General features: G+C 37.6%; 1 protein-coding gene across 2 annotated transcripts in view; it reads right to left on the bottom strand.

Moving 5' to 3' along the window:
• The window catches only part of TPP2 (tripeptidyl peptidase 2), a 66,761-nt gene that overhangs the window by 38,702 nt on the left and 11,867 nt on the right, over nucleotides 1-16,192 (bottom strand). For both annotated transcript variants that reach the window (XM_065895844.1, XM_065895843.1), the window contains exons 3-7: nucleotides 11,066-11,161; nucleotides 9,338-9,442; nucleotides 6,239-6,363; nucleotides 2,062-2,225; nucleotides 152-306 (exon numbers count right to left, since the gene is read on the bottom strand). In XM_065895844.1, coding sequence (XP_065751916.1) covers nucleotides 152-306; nucleotides 2,062-2,225; nucleotides 6,239-6,363; nucleotides 9,338-9,442; nucleotides 11,066-11,161 — 645 coding nt within the window. The remainder of the gene's footprint in view (nucleotides 1-151; nucleotides 307-2,061; nucleotides 2,226-6,238; nucleotides 6,364-9,337; nucleotides 9,443-11,065; nucleotides 11,162-16,192) is intronic.

Here is a 16,192-nt window from a genome sequence, read left to right as displayed (position 1 = left end):
ATGAATTAAGCATTTTTGCTTTTAAAAACAAAGTCCTATACACCAAATACAGTTCCAATATTTTTTGTAAAGCCAGAGCACTTTATAAACCTGAAAACATCCATGATCATTAATCATTAGTCTTCGAAGTCAACAGCTCACAAATACTCACAGCTCTGATAAGGCCCGTGCCCGTTTCCATTGTGCTTAGTCTTGTATCACCAATCTTGATAGAAAGAATCTGAGCACCAGGAGCCACGCCATTCCGTTCAGGTTCTTCTGGAAAATGCCCGGCAGCTATACTGGCTACGTGTGTTCCGTGAGCTCCTAGAGGCAAAAAGGGGAGAAGATGACAAAACATCCTCAGAGACTCCAAGTTTTAACCATTAGATTCAATTTGCACATTATTAATCACAATAAAAGTCATAGAATAAAAATATAGTCTCATCTTAACATCTAACAGTGTATTATTATCTTAAGTCTCTTAACGATAATTCACAAAAAATGAATTACACACACTATTTTGCCATCCTGGATTCTACCCGTTTCACTGAGAGTGAAAATGTAAGTCACAAAGGTGAGAAAATATTTGCAACATATGTAACTGACAAAGACCTTATATCCAGAACATAATCTTTCAAAATTCAAAAGAAAAATGGGTAATACACTTGAAAAAGTATTTCCCAAAAGAGAATAACCAAATGGCAAATATATGTATGAAAAGATGTTTAACTCCATTAGTCACCCGGAAAATACAAACGAAAGCCACACTGAGATGCCTCTTACTACAGTTCTGAGCCTGACATGGCAACAGTGGGTGGGGCCGTGCACTCACACTCTGCTGTGGGGTGCTAAGGGAGCAGCTGCTGTGAAGAGGAGCTCCGAGAGTCTTAAATAGGCAACCACCACACCCCACCAGTTCTCCCAGATACTGGTCCAAATTAAACAAAAACATATTTCTACAAAGACCTGTACGCAACTGTTGAAACAATCCAAATGTGCATCAACAGATGAATGGATTAACAAACCATGGTGGATGCACATGACGAAACACTACTCAACAATAAGGAACAAGCTAGTTACAGTCACAATATGGATTCTGAAATAGGCAGGCAAAAAAAAATTTTTCTTCAATTCCATTTATATAAAATTCTAGAAAATGTGAAGTAATCTAGAGTGGACAGAAAGCAGTTCAGCGGCTACCTGAGTAAAGGAAGACATGCCAACTTTTGGGGGTGATGAATATGTTCGTAATTTTGACTGTGGTGATGGTGTCCTGGGTGTATGCACATATCAAAACTTACCAAACCGTGTGTATCCATATGTGCAGTTTCTTGTACTTCAGCTATACCTCAACAGAGCTTGGGGAGGGGGAGGGAAAGAGCTGGCTGTCCTACTTCACTCTCCTTCTCCCTCCCCAGAAGTAACCACTACCCTTACCCTGAAGCTGGTACGCACATTCTTCCCACCTATGTTTTCATATTTTTACCACACACACGCATAAACATAATATAGTACTGCCTGGCATGTTTAAAAATTTTATACAAATGTTTTACCATGAATAATTTTTTTCAGTAAAATTTATGTATCTGAGATTTATGCATACAGGAATATGTAGATTTATTCATTTTCATTCCTATATAATGTATTCCACAGGATGAATAATACAAGTTTTTTAAAAAACCTATTCTTTTGTTGATGGGCATTTAAAAAGTTTACAACTTTTTCAAAATTACATAGAATGCTGTAGTGAGGATCCTTTTACCTGACTCTTTGCACTCATGGGTGAATTTTCAAGGGTTAATATTTGGAGGTGAAATTACTGTTCATAAGATGAATTATGCTGATCTATTTTTTGTGGTTGGACCATGCTTATACTCCTCAAATGGAGCCTACATGGTTATGGCTTTAAAAAAAGCCAGGGAATTTCCAGGGAACCAAGTCACATCCATTATTCCAGACCTAGTTCTTTAGTAGGGATCATTCGATTAAATTCTCTATAAGGCTGCTTCTGGCTAGAAGAATTTGTCATCTGACCACTTTGTAAATTTATCTCTAGTTAGCAAATCTGAAGCAGAATACCTCCACTCGTCACTATGGAGAGCAGGTTTCCATCATCATATATATTAACGGAGTAATTCAACATCTCAGCTGTGCCAAAAGAGCCATATTCCTGGGCCTCTCTGTAATTTCTCAGAACAGTAGATTTACTCAAATCCCCGTCTTCATTTGAAGCAATGCAGGCTCTGTAAGATGAGAATAAAGAGTAGGTAATGAAATTTATCTTATTTTCTTACTTTTTAAAAAATCACACAATACTGTTTCTGGGATATCTTCTCACCACTCTATCTGCTTTTACCATAACAAACATGGCAACTGCCTGTTTCACGGAGTAGACAGTAAAGATTAGGTAAAATAACTTACAGGAACCAGCCCTTAAATGAAGTCACGTACAGAGAGCTTTAGGAACTGTCCTTCACGAAACTCCAGGCACAAGACCATCTATCTGCTTAAGGAATCAGACCAAAGCTTAGCCTCGACCTTTAGAATAGTTTAGGGTGATTCTGACAACACAGTTTAGGCCCTGCTTCCTTCTGATTCTTTTAGAACTGATTTCATGAATCCAACAGCATAGGTGGGCCCTCAAAGCTAGATGAACTATACGGAGCCTCGGACGCACATTTATAACAGCCTTAGGCAAACATTTGTTTTTCACAAGAAGCATTTTCTACAGTTTTATGGTTGTCCTCCTGTCTGCTCTTTCCTCATTTTATTAACTTTTTGATTTTTAAAATATATATTCCAAACACTTTAGAAGACAGTCTGATGAAAACTAAATAAATCTAAAACAGTCATAAATGAAACGTACGTCATTTAAGGGTCAACATTACGTGTTTAGCTATTAGACCTTTCTGCTCATTTTCTAAATAAGAACAGCTGTGTTTTAACAAGCTAAGTACATCAATCACAATCGCTATAATGAATTAATGGAAGCCCACTAGTATAGTGTAGAGAGGGCGTTATTATAAATACTAAGGCATACATTTCATTAACACACTACAAAAGAAGAATCTGGGAAGAAGAATCTCTGAAATCATCGGTTTGTTTTTATGTATACTCCAATGTGTGCCTAAAATGATTTACGGCATTTCAAAAAAATAAGTACAATATAGCAAGACACAGGAGAATGAACACTTACGGGGAAAGTAAGGCACAGAGAAAACAAGCAGCACATCAAATGGAATCAGAGCTGAGGTTAGCGGATAAAACGTATGCCAACAAATCTTCCACATCTGCTAGCACCGTTGATGCCAAAAGCAGCACCGTTGATGCCAAAATTTAAGTACCTGGCCAGCCTCCATGCTGGAAATCACTCTCCAGTCCTCCCTTTCCCTCACACAGCCCATCACACACTAAACGGCTAACAGTTCCTCCATCATTCTCTGGATCTTTCCCCTCTACCCTCAACCCCCTTTCCTACCCTCTGCTCAGCTAACTTGTGCTGACCCTTCAATGACATCTCTCTTGACGCTTCCTAGTCAGGTTCAGATGTTCCCAGGGAGTACTTGCTTCCAGAGTCTAGAGTCCATGAAGCAGCTTCTAGAGAGTCGGCTTGGTACAAAGAAGCTATTTGCCAAATGGTGAAAGAAGGCATCAACATCTTCTAACAACATTCTCACAGCAAATACTGTGACACATTTCACAGCACTTCTTATAACCACCATCTACATGGAGGGACTCAACAATTCAAGCACCATATCAAAATATAAATACAGAACTTAGTGACTTCACTAACTAACTCCACAGAGGGCAAATGTGAACATGGTGCAAGGGTATACGTTTCTGAAGGTCTGTTTGGCTTAACTCAAGGGACAGTTGTTAGAAGACAGAGAAGGCCTGTGGACAGGATTAGAGTACGTGTGTGTGAAAAGAATCCACACTTTTCATCAAACTCTCAAAGGAAAACTGAAACGAGGTCAAAAACCACTGAAAAGAAACCAATTAATAGTCTTTCCTTTACGTAGTCCTCTATAAATAGTGTTTCTCTGACCAGGTTTTGCTCCCTACTGAGGGACAGCACTTGACACTATGCATCCTGGCAAATACTTGAGTGCAGTCATACTAGGTTACCTGGTTAAGTGCAGAGACAGGGGTTTTAACAATTAGTAGAATTGTGTCAAGCGGAGGGCAGACCTGACATTCTTGAAACAAAACAGACACTTAGGGTCACTTTACCTCCCCTGAGAAATGCTTGGCATTTCTGACATGAGACATGAGAACACCTGCAGACAGTGCCGAGATTTGCCTTAAGGTGATTCAAGATCTTTAAGATTCGCTTCAAAAAATTCTGGATCTAACTCTGTGGTGGGGTGGGGGAATCAAAGTCCCATACAATATATAGTATTGTGCAAAACAAGTTAGATTATTTCTAGTAGCACTTGAAAGCATGATTCTGCTGTGTTTTTCATTGATTATACTAACATTTTCTAAAATGTTTTCTAGTTATCACAGATTTCACTTCACTTAATATTTGATTAAATTTCATTTCCAACACAAAAATTCTTCAAGATGTCTCAGCATACTGTTGACAAACTATTACACTTATCACTTTCTTTGTCAATTGCCTTAAAGACCAAGAAAACTTTCTGGAAACATACACTGGCCCCCTGGACATCCTAACCCCAAGCCATTCCCCTTAGGACAACACAGTCCGCAGTGCTTTCAGCATCTATAGAAACACTTTAACTGAGACCACCTACCGCTCCGCTACCCAATCCCCACTAACATTAAAGTATTTCCTTAAGTCCTTTTGCGTGTTTTGTAGTAAATTTTCTGTGTCACTGAATTTTGTATCTAGTATTTTCCTCACACTTAACCTTACCTCCTCTCCCATGACAAAAATCACTGAAGGTTTATGACTGGGAATGACTGTATCGTGTTATACCACGGGGTAGATGTCCCCAAATTTACTAAACCATATGTTTGAACAACTTTTTAATATTACAAACACTTGATCAAAGCTTCTGCAAAGCTTTTGGAAAAGAACTGTTCACAATGTGTGCACACCTGCACATATACACACACCAAAACATACTACAATACATGGAAAAGTTGCATGAATATCAACTATCATCTAGATTGAAATATTGTTATATGCAAATATTTTATTACCACTTTCAGGCCCAAATGGAGTAGAGATTTCCTATTCAACTGACCATTTTATATACCCATTATCAAAGATGAGTTATTACCCACATCTGTGAGAGGAAAGCCCCTTTTAAGTCGGTGCATTATAAACTAACAAGAGACAGCAATCAAATCACCATATCTTGTTCTGTGTTTGCCACATCTCGGGAAACAATTCTTTGCATATGAGCAGGGACTCAAACTACAAAACAATTTCTGGAAGGGTCCCTGGTTTATTGTGGCGACCCTGAAACATGTACATGCCCAAATATCTGTATCAAGAACATATTCCTGCTTCTACACAGATCGTAATTCAAGAAGACACACTAGCTGACATAAAGGAACACAACTTCAGTGTATGATTCACTAAGAAAGAAAGTAGAAAATGTACGTGATAGGTAACTTGGTATAAATCATCATTATTAGTAGTAGTAGAAGCAGCAGATACAGCTTACCCTTATCCAGTACCTACTATGTCTAGAAACATCCAATTTACAAAACCCTCTAAGGAGGTACGATTATAATCCCAATTAACAGATGAGGAAATAGGCCTAGAGAGGTGCAGATAAAGCATTCAAACTCACATGCTAGGATTCCGTCTCAGATCTGAGCTCTAACGCTGCCGCCCGCATCACGCTGCCTCGCTTCAACTTAGCTACTAGGTCTCTGTTGGTAAATCTTTACCCAACTTTCCTCCTTTGCCCTTAAAACTTTTATAGTAGATGCTTTGCAACATCCTCGTGCACTTACTTTCCAAACTGCCCAGCTTCAATCAGGAACATTTCTACATACACCAATCATCAACCTACTAATATTATCTGTTTAATGACTACTATCTGGTTAATGAAATAAGATTCTTTAAAACAGCTAAGGGTCAGCTTCCGTGTCTAAAATACTAAGAGGTTCAAAAGGCTTATCTAAAACTACCCAAAAGCCAATTTGGCCCTCAAGTAGCTTTGCTTGGAGATATTAATGTCACATAAACCAAATCTCTGGGCAGTTCTGAGGGTTTAATGTTCTTCAGAGCAGATAAAATGATTTTTAAATGAAGAACTGGAAACACACTGCTTACCCCCAGGTCTCACCATCATGCCACACCAAGCAGTCATATACAGGGCCAGGATCACTGTATTTTTTCTCAAAAGAGTTAAGCAATTCCACTTGACTCTGAAGCTCCTCCTTGATTAGTTTATTTGCCTAAACAATTAGAACAGACATTAATATTAGCACATTTTGTGCTCTTGAAAGGTGACATTAACATACAACCAAAGACACAGTGTGACCCAATAGTAAAGTCATTTTACCCTGGAAAAATGTAAGAAAATTTTCTTTTTATATCTGTGCAACTTGTAGTCCAGTTTAGTGGCAGTAACAATTAAAATATTAAACAGTAAAAAATACTTCTTTTACTATCATATTCAGTCACTCCCTACAGCTGCTTTGGGAAAGACACGGTGCTACACGGTGGTGCTATCATTTGGCCAAAGGTGTTGGTCACATCCCTATAATTGTATAATTCATTTCCAAAAGTAATGCTAAAATTGTTATAAAATAGTTTCTCTATCGACTTTTAGATTTTTATATCAGGAACATTTCCATTTCAAATTTGTTTCTTAAGAACCCAAATAAATAACAGGAACCATGAATAGTCGTACCTCTTTTAGAATTCGCTAAGTTAAGTACATACTATGTTCATGACCAAGTACATACAAGCTGGTATTCAACCACTTTCATCTACAAAAACGGGAAATTCATATGCTTCAACCTAGGCACTTTTTTAAACTACATACTATATTAGACTGCCCTACATTCACCTGAATAGTCCTCATGAATAAAAATTTAAGTTTCACACGTTCCCAAAATCTGAAGTTGTGCTTCATTTTTATTTATCCAATATATTCAACATTTACTCCTCCTTAAGGAAAAAGACAATTATATAAATAATTCTGGCATACAATATAAAAAGGATAATTAAATTCAGATCCCTCTTCTATAAAGTTCGTTGTCTATATGTAGCACCTGAAATACTACATTTCACGTCTCCAATAGGAGGCTGAAGAACAAATCTTGATCTAATAGAAGATTATACAGCTGTTAAAAAAGGATGATGTACACAGATTAATAAAAGTTAAATGTGTACGTAGATCTATGCAGGCCAGTGGTCCTTGACCCAAGCTGCATGTTAATTAAAGCTCCTGAAGAGTTTTAAAAATGCTTGCCTCCCCTGCAAGGTTTTGATTTAATTCCTCTCTAGGGCAAAAGCACTGACAGTTTTTAAAGCTCCTGATGTGACTCTAATATGCAGCTAGGGCTGAGAACCACTAATACAACTGCATTTCTGATTAAGAAATGCACGCCATTAGAAGCCTAAATAGACATTTCTCCAAAGGAGACACACAGATGGCCAAAAGGCATGTGAAAAGATGCTTAGTATCACTAATTATTAGAGAAATGCAAATCAAAACTACAAAGAGGTTATCACCTCACACTGGTCAGAATGGCCATCATCAAAAAGTCTACAAATAATAAATGCTGGAGAGGGTATGGAGAAAAGGGAACCCTCTTACACTGTTTGTGGGAATGTAAACTGGTGCAGCCACCATGGAAAACAGTATGGAGATTCCTTAAAAAACTAAAGATAGAGCTACCATATGATCCAGCAATCCCACTCCAGGGCATATACCTGGAAAAGACGAAAACTCCAATTCGAAAAGATACATGCACCCCAGAGGTCATAGCAGCACTATTTACAATAGCCAAGACAAGGAAGCAACCTAAATGTCCATCGACAGATGAATGCATAAAGAAAATGTGGTACATATATACAATGGAATATTACTCAGCCATAAAAAGGAACGAAATAATGTCATTTGCAGCAACATGGATGAACCTAGAGATTATCATACTAAGTGAAGTAAATCAGAAAGAGAAAGACAAATACCATATGATATACTTACATATGGAAATCTAAAAAAATGATACAAATGAACTTACTGACATAACAGAAAAGACTCACAGACATAGAAAACAAATTTATGGTTACCAAAGGCGGAAGGCAGGAGGGACAAATTAGGAATTTGGGATTAACAGATACACACTATTACACATTAAATAGATAAACAAGGACCTACTGTATAGCACAGGGAACTATATTCAATATCTTGTAATAATCTATAATGGGAAAGAATCTGAAAAAGAATATATATATATGTATGTGTAACTGAATCACTTTGCTGTACACCTAAAACATTGTAAATCAACTATACTTCAATAAAAAAATTTATTAGAAGAAAAGAAATGCATGCATTAAAAGAAAATTTCAGAAGGACGAATGTCAGGTTGCTGTTACCATCCCTGGGCGGTGGCATTTCAGAGGCTTTCACTTGCTAAACTTTACATACCTGTGCTGCCCGAAAGCTTCTGCAGCTAGCACTCATTATTTTCATACTAAACCAAGAATTATTTTCATTTTATAAACTGATTCACAAAAGTGCAACGGTAAGGATGTTGAACAATGGGAGCTCTCGTACGCTTCCTGTGGAACTGGTACGATCACTTTATGACCCATCAAAAGACAGGCACAAGAATTTTCAAAATAGGATTTTTCATAATAGCCAAAAACTGAAAACAAAGCAAGTACCAATCTGCAGAATGGATACATAAATCATGGCCCATCAATTATATAGCAAGGAAAGTAAACTACTGCAACACCCCACACATGGAGGAATCTCACAAAAAACATCGAACGAAAGCAGCTACGCATAGAAGAACACACACTGTATGATTCCATTTTACAAAATTCAAAACAGGTTAAAGCCGTTTGATAAGTGTCGGAAATCAGGATGGTGGCTGCTTTGGGGAGGAAGCAGCAGTGAGTAGGAAGGGGCAAGAGAGGGGCTGGGGTGCTGCATATATGGGGTGCTCACTTTGTGACAATTCATGACAATACACTTAGGAGTTATGCACTTGTACGTGTGTGTATTCTATGTTTGTTAAGAACTTTTAAACAATTGATAGACACATATGTAAACTGACTTCAGGAAAAATAAGCAAAGAAAAATTAGTAAAAGTAAACAACATAAAACTTGTGAAAAAGAGTCTATTAATTCTCTAAGAACTCTTAATTCTCTGAGAACATGGTAACGTTTAAATAAAAGCGACTAGCACCAACTTGGGAAGGGCAATTGTTGGCAACGTCGAATTCTTCCTGCTTTCGACAGGCTTCTGCAAGGGCAACTCTGTGAACAGGGTCCCACATTTTTTCCTTCCGTTCTTTCTGCAAAGACAGAAAAATGACTTTCCAATGAGGCTGACAAATATTCAGGTAAACCTAGATAGTCGTTTACAGTTGTTATGAGCTGGGATGCTATACAATTCTCCTATAAAGGTTAAAAAAATCATTTATAATCAAGTTGATAAAGCAATGGATCAGTTATAAAAAACTGATTAGCTAACTCACCACATCTAGGTTTTAAGAGAACAAGTTTACCAAGGCACAACCAAATGTATTTTTACACACCATATGTCCCAATTTAAATCCTTCCCTTCTCCGAGAATAACTAATACCATGTCAGGTGACTGAAATCCCAGTCATTTGAAGAAAACGTTTATTTTGAACCCTTACAGAATTGGGAAATGCCTTCAGCCAAGAGCAAGCAGAAGACAGGAGTAAGAGTGCCTGCAGTTGCATTTTGATGGACCTGCCAGCTTCCTCAATCTCCTTCTTCTCTAGCCTGTTTTTTCCCTCATCCTCTTGATAGGGGATCCGCTTTAATTTAACCACTCTATTTGTATGTTAATTCGTACCTTAACACGGTTGATTAAATTTAATATAGTGCATAAAAATACTATGCATTTCAGCCTGAAATTTTAAAGTAAAATAGTATCCAATAAAAGTTGAGTTAAGTGCATTTATTTTTTGTATTTTTTTTTCCAGAATGATTGGAATCTGACAAATAAGTCAAGGTTATATATGTAAAGTACTGAGTAACTTCCTATGGTTCACTGACCCCTGGAGAAGCAAATGACAATACTAGATTAGATAAAAGGGCCCACAGGTCTTACCCGTGAGGCCCCTTTGCCAGGATCACATCTTGTTTTATAGCTGAAACCTGTATGGGCTACTAGTGTCAGCAGTCCTCTAAAGCAGCACTGTCCAATACGGCAGCTACTGGCCACATGTTGCTATTAAAACTTAAATTTTAAAATATTACATAAAATTAAAATTTCATTTCCTTAATCATACTAGCCACATTTCAAGTTCTCAATAGCTACTTGTGGCTCATGGCCACCATGATGGATGGATAATGAACATTTCAAACCTTTCCATCGTCACTGAAAGGTCTATTACGTTGTCTTAAAGCAGGCTCCTTCTCTTTCAATTCACAGTTCTTATCTCTCTAATGACAGACTGTGTTTCCTATCCTTCAGCTGCTTTAGGTCTGAGTAATTCTTTCCCTAATACTGAATGATGACTGGGATCAAGCAAGCTAGGTAAAGACTAAGAAAATGGGACAAATTACCATAGAAACAATAGGAACGGGAATAAATAGGGCAATCCACTTTAAATCGACTGTCTTTAACTTCTCTGAAGTTGAAAAAAAGTCCTTCAAAAATCCAATGAAAGCATATCCCATCTCCCAGAAAAATATAAATACACAAAATTTGAATATAATTTCAAGGTACTCACAGATTCCCTAAACTTATCCATGTATCCAAGATTAAGAACCATGAATGGGTGACATTCCATTGAACAGAATCTTGCTTTAAGCAGTCACCATTTGAAAGCCTCCCAGACCCCCCAAACAATTAAGTTAGTGAGATTTTAGGAAATGTTTTTCTTCAGTATGAATAAAATTTGAGGAAGAAAAGAAGTCACCGATACTAGATGGCACGTTACCTGTATTCTTTCCTTGAGAGCCTTTGGATAGAAATCATAGCCGTTTTTTATGCCAATGTGGTATCTGCCTGAGGGATTTGTCCAGCTCGCAGGAATCTATAAAAAATAAAAAGTAAATTTCTCACTCAGTAAATGCTTCCCAATTCTAATAATATAGCACTGGGGAAAAAGGTATTCGAATGGCTCAACTTGGACGAGCAGGCTCGTATGTTAGAGCAACATTTTTAATATTCTAAGTTGCCACTTAATATCTCTCTGGCTTTTTTTTCATCAATGAGATGGTTTAAGGAGAATATCTTTCATTTACACAATGCTTTATAAAGTGCTTTCAACATCACATTAAACCACTAAGACCTTCAATTCCCAAGCATTAAGGACACCTCACCTCCCCCTTCACCACTCCATTGCCCATCAACCAGGGGGGAGGGAAGCCACTTACAGAACCTCTCCACCCTTAGATTTCCCATTAAGAAAAAGAACTTCTCTCTCCTCTACAATACTATAGGGATATGCCCAGATACTAAAAAAAAAAAAAACAGCTCTTTGAGTTCTTAAGAAAAAAGTTCTATAAAATCATGTTAATTACATATAACATCTTACAATAGTTTTTCCCACTATCTCAAAGTATTTAAAACTAACACTTCCAGCTTTTAATTAACAGAATGATGTAAAGAGTATGCCCAGTTTACAAACGGAGAAAGCAAAGAAGCAGAAAGAAATTAAATTGCTGGCCCAAACAACAGAAAGGCTGAAAAGAAAACTGGAATCTAGTTCTATCACAGAGACAAAAACTTGGTGTAAGGGATATGGATTTTAAAGTCAGATAAACCTGGCAGTGTGCCCAAACTCTGCCACTAACCAGGTGGGACCTACGGGCTTCTGCTTCCTCATGTGCAAAGGGAAGAAAATAATCTTTACCTTCCAATGTGCATGAATAATAAGATGCATGAACATCAACTAACTGGAAATGTCAATCAAGACAACGGGGACCCTTCATACTCTTTGTCATCACAGGACCCATGATCACTAAAAACAGCTTTTAAATGCGTACAGATTATGAAGCTGAACCATCAACCACTCAGAGCTGGTGGACTGACTGGTGGTTCTTACTTGTGCAGGATCTTTAACCGACTCTTCCTCAAGTCCCTCTTCGTCAAATTATTCCCCAGGTAGGAAGTCTCTGAAGGAAATTTTCTCACAACTAAATACAGGAAGACAATCATTCACAGCACTTCAAAGATCTACTGACTTTAAAAAGCACATGCTCATCAGCGATCTTTTCTCAATCAACTGGACGTCTGGAGTTTGTGAAATTTCAAATATGCTGGCACACAAACCAGTGCTTTTCATTCAAAGCTTATCAGCTTTCTTTAGAGAATAGAGATTCTTAACTCTAACATTCCTGCAACAGCCCGTGACATAACCACAACAATAAATAAAGCGCTGCAACAACAAAAAGGTAAGTAGTCACTAGCTGGCAAATCCAAAGACTACTCCATCACAGATGTCTCACGACACAGGTGGCTTTGTAACCCTATACGCTAGCGACAACTTCTTTGCGCAAAGAGATTACAAAAAGCTGTGAAATGCCAAAGGATTAAATGGAATAACTAATTAAAATGACTGCAAAATAATCAGGTGTTAAGACAACCACAATTACTTAAAATACGTATATAATACAATAAAAGTAATCCAACAGACATAACTTATATTTAATCAAAATGAGACCAAATTCTGCAGGGTCCATGAACAAGATACTTCTCAAATCACGACTATATATTTTCCTCAAAGTAAAGGCAGACTAGTTACTTACAAAAATTGAGCTTAAAAAAAAAATCAGAAAATAGAAATTATGTATAATCATGGCTCTGGCCAGCTAACCTTAACCAAGTCAGAGTGAAGCTAACTTTACTCTGAGGCAATTATGGAGTATGTCCTTTTACATATTCGAGTATTTCACAATATGAAGTTACTTTTGGTCTCTTTTAAGAATCAAAGTGCTTATTTTGACCATTTTAAGCTGCTCTCTTTAAAAAGAGTTTTAATTACGTGGTAACCACAATGTGGTAAGACCGATTTTCAAATGAGAAACAGAATCTCTTTAATTTCTAATTACACCTCATTTCCCCTGACTCTTTTTTAAAGAGAGGATTCTTAACGAATTGAAGGTTCTCTTCACGAGACAAGTGTCATCATGAGTTGTTAACGTTCCACGCAGGAAAATCTGAGTTTCTGTCTCAGAACTGTACTTCAGACTTGTCAGCCTCATGGTCCTGCCAGGACACATGGACCCTCTTTCCTTCAGCTATCACTGCATCTAACTACAGTGCTAAACCTGGCCAAGGCATTCACGGTCTCTGGACTAACCGTTTTTTTACCATGTAAGGCTAAATATTGATGATTTTAAAAACTGACTTCAAGTTAAATGTGGTAAAGTTTTAGAAAGCGCTGTGCTCCCTTCCAAATGCTACTAAAATTAGAATAAGGAAAAGGAAAAAACCAAAAACCCAAAGGACAAAAAATGGGCAATGAGGCTTTAGAAGCCAAAAGTCACCACATTTTGAAAGTTGCAAAGTAAAAAGAAGGCACTGAAAATTAGTGGGGCAACTATGGAATTTTAATACATGGTGTTGGGACAAGTGGGTCTTCAGATGGAAAAAAGGATACAGGACTCTTATTTCAAACTAAGCATTAAATCAATTCCAGGTGACTTCTAAGAACAAATATGAAAAGAAGAACGATGAAAGTTTTCAGAAAATAAATATGGGAGAATATCTTCATGATTTGGGGACAGGAAGGATTTTTTTTTTTGCTATCAAATACGATTTTAAAGAACTCAAAGCAGTCCATCATATTTACTCAGATATTTTGCTTCTTTTGCTAGTCCTTCATTTCTGCTGCTCCATGTTTTCTTCCTGTCTGAAAAGCCTCTTTTTACTATTTTTTAAAAGTGTATCTGCTGGCTATAAATACTCTTAGATCTACCTTATCTGGGAACGTCTTTATTTCACCTTTTCCCCGAACATATTTTCACTGGATATAGAATTTGCAATCGACAGATCTTTTCTTTCTGCACTGGAAAAATGTTGTACGACATCCTTCTGGCCCCCAGGGTTTCTGATGAGAAAGCTAAAGTCATTTGAGTATCTTTGCCATCTATACAATGGGTCCCTTCTCTCTGGCCATTTTCAAGATTTTTTTTCTTTGTCTTTCATTTTTGGCAATCTGATTAGAATGTTTCTGGGCATGAATTTCTTTTGGTTTATCTTACCTGGGGTTCACTCAGCTTCTAGAATTGGTAGGTTTATATCTTTGCCACACTTGGGAGATTCTCTGCCACTATTTTTTCAAATATTTTTTTTCCAGCAGCACACTCCTTTTCCTCCTTCTTGGGGTCTGATGATGCAAATATGTGACCATTTGTTATTGAGCTACAAGCTCCCAAAGCTAAGTTAGCTATTTTTCAGTGTTTTTCTCTTCAGTATTCAGAATGGATATTCTCCACTGGTTGATCTTAAAGTCCACTGACTCAGACTCCTCCATCATCTCCATTCTGCTACTACATCCACCCAGTGATGCTTTCTTAAAATTTCAGTCATTTTAAGTTTCAGTTCTAAAATATCCATGTGAGTGTTTTTACAGTTTCTATATCTTTGCTGAGTGTATTAGTTATTGCTGTGTTATAAATACGACAAACTTTGTCTTAAGAGACACACTATTTACAATCTTACACATTCCATCAATCAGAAGCTGGCACAGCTTAGCTGGATCCTCGACTTGGCTTCAACCGAGGTGCTGGCCAGGGCCCTACTCTCATTTGGCACTTGACTGGTGATGGAGTTCGCTTCCCTCTGTCTGTGAGACTGAGGGCCACTGATTCGCACTGGTTGTCAGCTGGAGGAAGGACTTCTTAAGACACAAAAAAGCCCCAAGCAAAAAGGCAAAAGATTGATATCCAGCTACATCAAATTTAAGAACTCCTACTCATCAAAAGACATCATCTGGAAAGTGAAAATATGAGTACAGAGTGGGAGAAGACTCCCGAAACACATGTAACCCAAGGACAGGTAATCCCACAAATCATAACAACTCAGTATTAAAAACAAAGGGCAAATGAACTCGAAGAGGCACTTCACAAAAGAGGAAATCCAAATGTCTAAGCAACATATGAAAAGGTGCTCAATCATATTAGTAATTAGAGGAATGCAAATTAAAACCACAACGTGATACAGCTAGATTCCCAGCCTATAAGCAAAATTTTAAACGCCTAAAAACACCAAGTGTTATTAGCAGTGCAACTATTAAAACTCCTATATACAGCTGGTGGAAATGTATTTTAGTACAAACACTTGGAAAAACTGTTTGGCATCACCTAGTAAAGGTGTATCTCTATGACTCAGCAATTCCACTCCTAGAGGTACACATCCTAGAGCTATCTGTACATGTGTGCACAGGATTTGTTTGCAAGAATGTTCTCTAAAGAACTGTTAGTGACAGCTCCAAACTGGAAACAACTCAACTGTTCCCCAGCAGAATGGACAGAATGTGGTACATACAAACTATGTCACAGGCACAGCAATGAAACTCAACACATCATCGCTCCATGCAAATCATGGCTGAATCTCATAAATCTTGCAAACACCCAGGAAAAGAAGACATGAAATGACACACAAATGAGGCCATTCATATAAAGGTCACAGTAGGCAAAACTAACAAATATATTCCATGTATCCACATAGAGATGGTAAAACTGTAAAGGAAAGCAAAGAAGAGATTATCACAAAAGTCAAAATGCATTGTGATCTGGAGAACACAGAAAGCTTCTGAGGCCTGGCAACGCTCTCGGTCTTATCTGGGTGGATAAAATGGCGTCTGTTTAAATTACTCATTAAACTGAACATGTGTGTTTCATGCACTTTTCTTCTTGCCTGTACAATTTACCATGAAAGGTGTTATCCTTCTATTCACTCTTTTGCTTCTACCTGCTCCTACGAGTACCGCTGGCCGTAAGTAATGGACTGCCAGTTTCTCAAGACAGCTTAGAACAGCATCCGTAGAGAATGAGGCGGCAGGAATCTTCAAAGCACCTAGCTGTCATTGATCTTAAACTGGCAGAAGAATTAGACA

Source organism: Phocoena phocoena, chromosome 18 (assembly GCF_963924675.1).
Source record: "Phocoena phocoena chromosome 18, mPhoPho1.1, whole genome shotgun sequence".
In the NCBI taxonomy this organism is placed as follows: Eukaryota; Metazoa; Chordata; class Mammalia; order Artiodactyla; family Phocoenidae; genus Phocoena; species Phocoena phocoena.
The sequence above is the reverse complement of the archived record's forward strand: the minus strand, read 5'-3'. Positions and strand labels throughout refer to the sequence as shown.